The sequence below is a fragment of the Saccostrea cucullata genome, unplaced genomic scaffold (assembly GCF_032062105.1).
Source record: "Saccostrea cucullata isolate Sc308-1 unplaced genomic scaffold, CSIRO_AGI_Scuc_v1 ctg2242, whole genome shotgun sequence".
Taxonomy (NCBI): domain Eukaryota; kingdom Metazoa; phylum Mollusca; class Bivalvia; order Ostreida; family Ostreidae; genus Saccostrea; species Saccostrea cuccullata.
The window spans coordinates 6,959-17,454 of NW_026936918.1; the positions used below are offsets into that span (position 1 = coordinate 6,959).

At 31.1% G+C, this 10,496-nt stretch overlaps 1 protein-coding gene across 1 annotated transcript; it reads left to right on the forward strand.

The window, feature by feature from the left end:
• The first annotated feature begins 373 nt into the window (after positions 1-373).
• Positions 374-5,840, forward strand: LOC134246856 (glycine N-acyltransferase-like). The gene is made up of 5 exons (XM_062729201.1): positions 374-633; positions 1,749-1,862; positions 2,161-2,275; positions 4,197-4,320; positions 4,515-5,840. Exons 1-5 carry the CDS (start codon positions 553-555, stop codon positions 5,035-5,037), a joined length of 957 nt encoding a protein of 318 aa, XP_062585185.1. The 5' UTR covers positions 374-552; the 3' UTR covers positions 5,038-5,840.
• Positions 5,841-10,496: the final 4,656 nt, after the last annotated feature.

The following is a 10,496-nucleotide window of genomic DNA, read 5'->3' on the forward strand; positions in this document are numbered from 1 at the left end:
TGTATAAATCAATACAAGATAACGCATGTACTTATTCACATGTGTAAATGTATAAAATTTTCAGCGTGATAAAGGTGTAGGTATACGTACATTTGTTAGATTTGTATGTATATCATTCACTGACTTTATCGATCATTGCGCTGTAAGATACTTTGTTACATAAAAGAATAATATTATAACAGAATATATCAGCCATCATTATTCATAGTGCCAGTGAATGAGAACGCAAACTATTTCCCTAATATATGTACATGTAACTACCCTGCAGCCAATAAAGCTGTGGCTCGAACACCCACCAAGGAAAAGCGCAATAACATACGTTATTGCTGGTGTGTGCTTCCATACGTAAACAAAACCGATGTCGGTGAAGCGTGTGTTATGACCTTGACGCAGATCACTCATTGGTAAAACTTCTCCCACGTGCCAGTTAACACAGGTCATTGGAGAAACACCAACATTTAGCCGAACAATCACGTGTACAGTGCTCGCCAAAAGGAAAGAACATTGGGTTGTCTAGAAAGAAACTAAAAGAAAGCAGTTGATTGTTGTGTTATGATTTACAAAATCCTTAATAAAGAGGAGATAGGACAGCTTAAGGAGGAATTATCACTAGGACTGCCGGGAACTGCAAAGGTATCGGGATATATGATTATATTTATTTCATTTATAAATACCCTATATGTTCCCTTAAAAATTCAATTTGAGGAGGACAAAACTTTGGAAATAGGTATAATCAGTGGTATCAGAAACTATATAGATAGTTAAATGAACTTTTCAAGAAATGTTTCCGTTTTGTCGATACTTTTCAGTAATTATTCAATCAAACTTTTCTCAAGGAAAAGGAAAAATGGATATTAATTAAAAAAATACTGAAGACCTTGTCCTTTTTTTCCTCTTTTAAACCTTTTATGTTTAAACAAACAGTCAAACTTTAAATCGTCCATAGATTACGTCGGCTTACTAGTATGTTTTAAAGTGGGTTACTTTAATCAATACTTTTCCCTTTCATGCGTATGTACATGTATGTTTGACTTGTCGCCGAGTGTCTCGATCTCTTATCTAAGACTTTGCAACTTCCTGGATGTGAATATATTTAGTTTGCGTGAACATGCATTATGGTTATTATGACGAGAAAGCTTTCTTGTAAATGTAATGTTGAATTGATAAAAATTAAAGGCTATCAACGTGTGCATTGTCAGCATTATATGTACCATTGTTATCTGTAGAAATACGACTCTCGTTTATACTCGTTGAAAGTCTTGTATTTCCTAATTCTACATTGAAAGATTTTTTTTATCATAAATGGAAAGTTTTTTTTATTTAAACCTATTTCATATATATACCAAATAAATTTTAGAGTTTGGTTCGATCAGGAGTAGATCTGTCGTTTTATTGATTTTTCCCATGTTGTTTTTAAAAAGTAGTAGTTTTCTTTATCTTCATTAGGATGTATGTCTACAGTTAAATAAAACTCGGTCTCTATATGTAGCTTGGAAAGGATTAGACATTTGAAACGCGCACATAAAAGTACTAGACTAAAACAGTTTTTTTAAATATCAAAACGATTGCCAGCCATGTTTTAATGCAAAACACATTTATTTAGTACATGAATATATCTACCATCAGAAAACGCAGTTGAGATTAAAAATAGAAATATAACAATAATCAATATAAATAATTCTAAAATTCGATTCTGCAGAACTCCCGAGGTTTTTTTTTAATCGTTTTTTTTATATATATAATTACAGATATACTATGTAATAAGGAATGCGTTAGACGACAAGCTGAGTGGATTTGAAGTCATAGTGGACAATTGGCCGAAATGGAATTGTATTCTACTGCGACCAGAATCTACCGATAAGGTATAAGCTACTCGACTGTAAATTACCAAAAAAGTCCAAGGAAAAGACTTTATTTCTCAAAAAAAAAAAAAAAAAAAAATTATGTACCATTAGCCATGGTCAATAAATTAAGTTTTTTTCCCCTTACTTTTATTCAAAATGAACTGATTTTTATCTGATGCGTTAGAAATTTAAAAAAAAAAAGCTTTTCACCTTTTAATTTTAAGAGTATTTGAAATGATAATTTATATGTTATAAAGTAGTTAAAATACATGTAATTTTAACTCGTTTTTTGATTTCATGCATTGTGTTGTTCCAGGTGCTGAACTATTTCAGACAGACCCATATTTGTCACACCAAAAGTGTTTCTGCCTTGAAATATTTTCTTCAGAGACCTGGTCTTATCAGCTGGAATCAACCTATCAACTTTACAGGTAACCTCGTGCCCGATAACCTTAATCTACTTTTCTGTTTATCAGTATTAGAATAAGTGAAATATATGATACATGTGCTATATATAGAACACGGAAAGATGCAATATATAAGCTATAAGCTTCTGTCCTCTACAAAAATTTGAAATTTTCAGTTAAAATTTGTATACTATAATGTACAAATTTTGATTGAAAAATTCATATTTTGTAGAGAACACTTCCATTTAAGAGAGATACAATAATGTATAACAACTTTATTGTAGCAAGTTTCAGCTGTACATGTAAGAGGTTATTGCATAAAACTTCGCCTAGCTTGTGTTTAACTCAAATTAACTTATTCATATCGCCGAAATATATTTAGTTCTACACCACCGCCTTGCTGCCTTCATTTGAGACATTTCCCGAATCAACAAATTCAATGTATGAAAGTCGCTTCTTCTTCTCTTATTTTAATACGAGTATCGTTTGTGAATTGTCCCTTTTTAAAATATATCCAAGCTCCTCTTTTAAAACAAAGAGTTTGAAAAGAACAATTTGGTTCGTTTGCTCTTATACAGTTTTATTAGAGTTGTTTTATAGCAATTTGGAAAAAAAAAGCATAATTAAAGTTTCCTTTTAATTAAATAAAATAAAATTTATTATTATAAACAATGAATTCTATCCTGAAAAAATTATTTCTGAAATGAATGAAATCAATATTTTACTTTTTTTTCAGCAACTTAAGTACTAGCCTATTAGGCCTTTTTCACATATGTAACTATATTTTCTTAATCACTCTTGGTATCTTTTTCCACATACATTTTTTTTGAACCGCATTTTTTATTCATTAATTGAAATTGTTCCAAATAAAAAGACAAAAAATGTTAGAACTTTAATTTTTTCTTAATAAAGTTCTTATATTTTAAGCAAAACTCATTGTCATTTAAGGGTTCAAGACAACGTTCGCCATTAGGGGCCGTTAACCCGTTTTTCAATCACGCAGTCTATGCATGTAAGCACTGAAAGACGAAAGTATTGCTCATTCTATTGAGAATGCCATCTTCGACGCGACAAGGTATTAGGTACATAGCCAGTTTTACCGAGCATAACTGTCAGTTATGAAATGTTATGAAAAATACATATTCATAGTACGTACAGTAACTTATTTTATTTATCTATATTATATATAAATTTTAATTCATAGATGGCCTTTTCGCCAGAATTTGTGAATTCGTTGCCTTTTTGGAAGACGCTGTGCAAACATGCAATGCTTTTTAAAACAATATATGTAAAAAGATACTGTTTAGATTAGGTCGCGCGTATTAAAAAGACAATACTGCAGTAATACCTCCATGCACGCAATAGACCTGAAATATTTACACATTATGTCAACATGACCCCATGGTTTACTGACATAGATTACCTGGATGGCTTTAATTCTTGTGCTATCGTCAAATATGTTAGTCAGGATCGACACAAATAGATGACTTGTATTTTGTACATGATGTACTTGTTTTAAACCAACATATTATTACATATAACACCGGCACCTTAATGTTATAGGAAGGATTTGTTAATGCATATAGCAGTTGTTTTTTTTTCATCAAATGTTAAATGCCCATTTTCGTTTTATTCAGTAACATGCAATTAGATGTAAGATTTTTAAAAGCTAGCCAGACACAATTTTAAATTGGTATTTCTTAAACAAACTTGATTAGCGAGTATGTATCTTTTAAATTTTCTTTGAAATATTCCAATAATCATGCAACCTTTTTGATTCGCGAAAGTACGCACCTAGAAATTAGCTCACTGAGATAAGATTAAACGCTCTTCTAATTAAATGGTCACATTAAGTGAGTTTAAAAGCTTTTTCCTTCATTAGAATTTTATATTAAAAAAGAATGTCTGGTTTTGATAAGGGATGCTGATTTTTTTCTCATTTCAGGGGTCCCAAGTGATGTCATACCGGTTTTAAGTGAAGTCTGCAGAAAACATGGCGGTCAAATAACATCTAAGGAGTCCCGACTGATGTATGCATGGAGCAAATCTTCGCCACCGGATATGCCCAAGTAATAATAATTTACTTCTATAGATATCAAATGTATAAGAAAAAAGTACTGAAGTTTACAACATAATTCTTGAAGATGTCATTGAAGATAACTGCTTACTTGTTAATCCTCCTCTTTCTGCAAAAAAGAAAAAAATAAATTTTCAAGTGCAATGTTAGTTATCATAAGATCGTGTATTTTTATGTTATTAACAGAATTCCAGAAGGGGTAACATTGTCATCACTAAAACCTGAACATGCCAAGATATTGAAGAGTGACTGGGCTGCGAAGCAAGGCAATGCAGTGGAATTAGAAGGCTATTTTCAAAGCGTTATTGAAAAGTTTGAAAGCAGCTGTCTCCTAGACAGTAATGGACGAATTTTGGCCTATATCTGCATGCAGTACAACGGATCTATAGCCATGATTTATGTTCTACCAGAGTTCAGAAAAGAGGGTTATTTTGATATTCTTATAAGTGACCTTACACGAAAACTATTAGCCAAACAGGATATTGCATACGGATTCATTCCTTTCACAGATACCTCTCTTATTAATCTCTCCAGGGAACTAGGTTTCGAGTGGGTTCCGCAAGGCAACATGACATGGACAAGATACACCCCGAACGTTCATCAAAGACGACAAAAAGCAGCGTCCGAATCAGATGTTAGTGATGTGTTTTCCAACAACCTTGATACCTTACTGAAATCTCAGCTTGGAGTTCCACTAGTCAATATATGACGTAAACATGTAGGTTTGCATTGAAAGCAATCCATGGGCAACATATCAACCACTGTTGACATGCATTTTTGTTATTTCGTTATCTGATTTATTTATTATATCTGTTGTTATTAATGATGAACAAAGTGCTTTTTTTAAATGGACCAGTTTATTCATTTTTTTGTCTCATTCATGATTTTGGGTTTTATGCAATTATTTTCACAGATTTTATTCTTGATAGATCTTAATATATTGTAAAAAAAAATCAGGAAGTCCGGCGATGTAATATAAAACAGATTATTAAAAAAGACAGTTATTTAAAACAAAAATACTGGCATCTTAATATATGATAGTTATGGATAAATTTTCTTGTGCATTTAATAGTAAAGGAATATAAAACAGATTATTAAAAAAAGACAGTTATTTAAAACAAAAATACTGGCGTCTTAATATATGATAGTTATGGATACATTTTCTTCTTATGCATTTAATAGTAAAGGACAACCTAAGAAATCTAGGTAAAATAGTACTGTTTGCTCTCAGTGATTAGATAGCTGCTTTCTAATTCCAGACGTCCGTACCTGCAGGATTGAAAATTATTATTGTGTCTGTTTTTGTTCTTTCTTAAAGGTCATATATCTCATTTTGTTTCACAATAGATATAATATATACGATGTACAATATACTTGTTTTCATATGAGTTATTATGAGCAAAGGTGTCTCTTCCAAAATTGTGAATCGTATTGCCCGAAAGTCAGGGGTTCTGGTGTTAGGGCGGAGCTTCATTCGTAATATAGTGAAATAAATGCATTAATTTTTGAAAATATTCTCCTCTTTTCCTGGGTATAAAGTTAATGAATAAAGTACATAGCTATGATGAGGAAGAGTGCCTCATCCAAAATTGTAAATTGCATGGGTCTGGGGTTCTATGGCGGGGGGCTTATTATATACTGAAAATTAATTAATTCTTTGAAAACATGCTCCTAGGTATTAAGCCGAACTAAGTACATGCATGTAGTTATGGTGAGGAAGAGTGCCTCTTCCCAAATTAAAAATTTCATGGCCCCTGGGTTAGTAGTTTTTGCGCTTGGGTTGGGCTCCATTCATTAACAAAAATGCATTTATTCTTTGAAAATTTTCGCCTCTGCCCCTAAGTTCTAAGCCAAAAATGCAAACTAATACAACAACACCAATGCAAATGTTGTTGAATATAATTATAAGCAAATGTCCCTTTTCTTTGATTCTGGGTACATTTATCTAGGAGGCAGAGTAGCAAAGTAAATGAGAGTTATGCCCTTTGCTAGATGTCGTTAATCAAGAATCCTTGCATTTAATTTGATTAACAGATTATTTGATTAAATGAAAATACAAGATAGAATATTATATAAGTAGAAACAAAATACAAATTATTTTTTGCTTTAAATGAACAAAGCATGCTCAAAGTCAGATTCTTGCCAGGAAAGAGATTGACAAACAGGTTATGAATTTAGCAAAATTTGCACTTGTACACGGTATGTTTACACTGTATTGCAACAGGTACAACAGTCGTGGCAGACAAGAGACTGAAACAGTTCTTTAATATTTATCAAAATGAACAAAGAATCGCAGAGAGCCTGGGAGACTCTTATTGTATTTAGTGACAAGAGGCAAATAGCCATTTTACATAGCCTTTCCGTGCCCCCAGACTCGATTTTTTCCTTTTAAAAGTTATATGCACCGCTTACCAGCTGAATTACGAACCCCAATCTCTGCAGATAATTCTCATATAATGATAAAAATCCCCAGGCATAAACTTTTCATCCATCTTTTATTTTTAAATAATTAATTTCTCTCCAATCTCGCTCGTTTAAATGTCTAATCACGGAAGTTGCATACAAATGAAACCAAAACGGGCGTTCCGGATTAATCGACAGTTCCGAATGACGCAAAGGCTATGTAGACGCCTGAGAGTATCGAACGTATCGCGGGAAAACAACATGCGCTGCAAACTGTCATCAATGGACACAATCTACTTTTAACGGGACAGGGAAGAGTTTTGTTGTCAAAAATATTATAAAGAAATTGCATTTAAGACACTGTGTGAGAAGGATTAGGTGAGAAAAGAGACATAAAACACCTTTGCATTTACATCTCAATATAACTGTTATTATAAGATACTATATTTGTTTGCCCAAAGTAATTGCTCCTTAAAACTTGTTTTCTTCTTCAATTTTTGCATTGTAAATTAATTTTGCATCCCTTTTGAGATATTACATACAAATGCCTATTTTCAAATGGGCTTTTTATCCAAATAATACCCACGTGCTGTAAAGCGAAACGAACACAAACTCTTCAAACACTTGAAAATAACTTAAAATTGTTATCAATTAATGAACTGCTTGGAAATATAACATTAGATATGAAAATTTTGATTAAATGTCAAATGCAGTATAACCCTCAAAATCCTTTCTCAATATAAAGGCCCAAATAAAAAATGTTTTTTTTTTAACTTTAATTACTAAATAATTATAAATAAATTTGAAAAATGGTTAGGCCTAGGAGGTAATATTTTACAAGGAAAATATAAATGTTGGTTCATTTTTTTTCCAAGGCTTTAGAGACAAATATGGTGACAATTATTATAAAAACAAATTTTCTTTTTGTTTGTGTGTGTTTCGTTCTATGGTGAAATCACCAAATCATGTACTATTCACAAATGATGTGGTCTGGAAGATCGGCGTCATCAGAATGAAGATGCAAACTTGATTTAGACATAGGCAAACAATTGATAGGTCTTCTTTAAATTCATAAACGTCTTTGTCTCCATAAACTGAAAATTTCTTAGATTTTTTGCACTTTTTCGTCCCAAGTCAAATGTCCACATTCCACTCTATTTTTATCGAAATAAATACATGTACCAAATATTTTCATGACATTTTTTTGAGAAATACTAAGTGATATTTTTTCATGTTCTAAAATATCTCCTATTCCTATGCACATTATTTCACATTTTTTAATATTAATTTTGGCCCCGGATGCTTTTCCATAAAAATAAAAAAAAATTAAAACTTCAAAAACATAATTTGTCAGAGAGAGAGAGAGCAAATGTTGTATCATCTGCATGCTGAAACGTAAGTCCTGTCCTATCTGACATTGGAATTGGAATACCCTTTATTAATTCGTTTTGTTTAATAATAGAGCTTAATGATTCTGCTGATAAAACATGTAACAAAGCAGATATTATGCAACCTTGTCTCACTGAATTCTTGACCGGACAATATCTAGTAAAAAATCCGTTACATTTTACACCACTATATATGTCAGAATAAAAAATACGTATCCATTTTCTAAAATATGGTCCAAATCAAAATAGTTCTATAACTTTAAACAAATACTAATGACTAACCCTATCAAAGGCATTTTCCTGATCAATTTTAACTATATAACCTTCAGTATTATCCATATCAGCTAAATCAATAACATCTCTAATACTAACCAAAGTGTCAGCAATATCTCTTCCCATAATGCAAAAAGTTTGATTTTCAGATATAATGTTTGGTAAAACATGTTTTAATATATTAGACATCGCCCTTGCTATAATCTTGTAATCGATATTTAAAAGACTTATAGGTCTTCAATTTTTTAAAAGGTTTTTTATTTTTCTTGTATAACATTGTTATACAAGAAAAATAAAAGGTTTTTTATTTTTCTTGTATAACAATGTTAAAATACCCATTTTCATTGAATGTGAAAGATTACCACTTTCTTCAACTTCTTTAAATACCTAAATAAAATTCCACTCAACTGTGACAAAAAAGCTTTATAAAATTCTAGTGTCAGTCCATCAGACCCTGAGCTTTTCTTGTTTCTTGTTTGCCATTTCTTTTACTGCATTATTAATTTCATTGTTTTTTCAATTACATTATCACACATTTCAATATCATTTTCATTAACTCATAAATGATAAAAAAAAATGCTTCCTGCTTTCCTTAACTGTTTTAATTTATGAATATAATTGTGAATAAAAATTGTATTCTATATTTAAAATAGATTCTAATGTCTGATTTTATAACACCTTCATCATTTTATAATTCTTGAACTGAATTTGATTCTTGTCTAGATTTCTCTAAGTTCAAAAAATATTTTGTACATTTGTCAGATTCATTCGCCCATTTTGCTTGTGATCTTAATATTGCTCCTTGGCATTTCTCTAGTTCAAAATCTGACAGGTCCTGTTTTAAAGCTTCATATTTCTCTATGTTAATATTTATACCTTCTGCAATATTTTGTGACAACCTTTGAAAAACTATTTTGTAATCTGTAATATTCTTTATTTCGTTCTTTTGCTCTACTTTTGCTAAAACTTTGTGAAATTTTTAAAATCTTGTATTTCAAATTATCCCACCATACAAGTGTTGAACTCTCAAATAAATGGCAAGATTTTTCTCTTACAATTATTTCAATTACTCTTGATCGGTATGTATCATCATTCAACAATAAATTATTGTGTATCCATAAACCAGGTCCACGATCACTTCTTACATTGTCAAAATATAGAACAACCATGCAGGGCAAAATGATATAGTGAAATATCGTAAAAGTAATTGTTAAATATACTTTCAACAAAAATGTAGTCTCAACATAATATATATTTTTAACAAAACCAGAAATACTTTCTGAGTCTAAAATATAGTCTATTCTACTCTGAAGAAGAATACTTTCTACAACTAACTTTCTAGAAAATGTTTTACCCTGCTATTTCTTTTTCTCCATAAATCAACTACATTGTGCCCCCTCATCAAATTATAAAGGCCTTTGTAGGACTGATCATAAAAATGAGTTGTCTTTCCTGACCTATCTAACTCTGAAAGGGAATTACTGAAATCTCCCAATATCAATAAATTATTAGACTGAGGAATATCTTGTGAAATGGCTTTAAAAATGCCGCTCTTTCTTTTGTACAATTTGGTGCATAAATATTAATAACATCTATGTTTTCGTTTTTTTTTCATTATAAACTTTGTGTAAATATCTACCATCAAAACCTTTCATAAACTGGACTTTATCTTTTACTTCATTTCTAATTAAAAATGCTGCACCCTTTGCTGCTGTGTCAAAATTGCTGTATAGTAAAATACCATTCCATAAATGTTTACATTTTCCAAGATGTTCAAAGATGTTAAAATGACCATTTTAAAGAAAGAGAAAAAAGAGTTTATTGTCATCATTTGTATTTATTTTTCTTTGCCTTCACCTTCTTTTTAGGTAACTCAGGTGACCTATTGCTATTGCTATCCGTTTTCGTCTCCGTCGTCGTGCGTTGTGCATTAACATTTGAACATTTTCAGATTCTTCTCTGTAACTACTGAGTCAATTTCAACCAAATTTGGCACAAAGCATCTATGGGTAAAGAACAAAAATTGTGAATTTCATGATCCCTGCCCCCTGGGGCCTGAGGGGTTGGGCCAAAACCACTAAAATTAATGATATCTTTTAAAATC

Coding starts and splice junctions, on each gene's coding strand:
- LOC134246856 (XM_062729201.1), top strand. CDS start 553: ATGATTTACAAAATCCTTAATAAAGAGGAGATAGGACAGCTTAAGGAG. Junction 634..1,748: donor GACTGCCGGGAACTGCAAAG/GTATCGGGATAT, acceptor ATATAATTACAG/ATATACTATGTAATAAGGAA. Junction 4,321..4,514: donor TCGCCACCGGATATGCCCAA/GTAATAATAATT, acceptor TGTTATTAACAG/AATTCCAGAAGGGGTAACAT.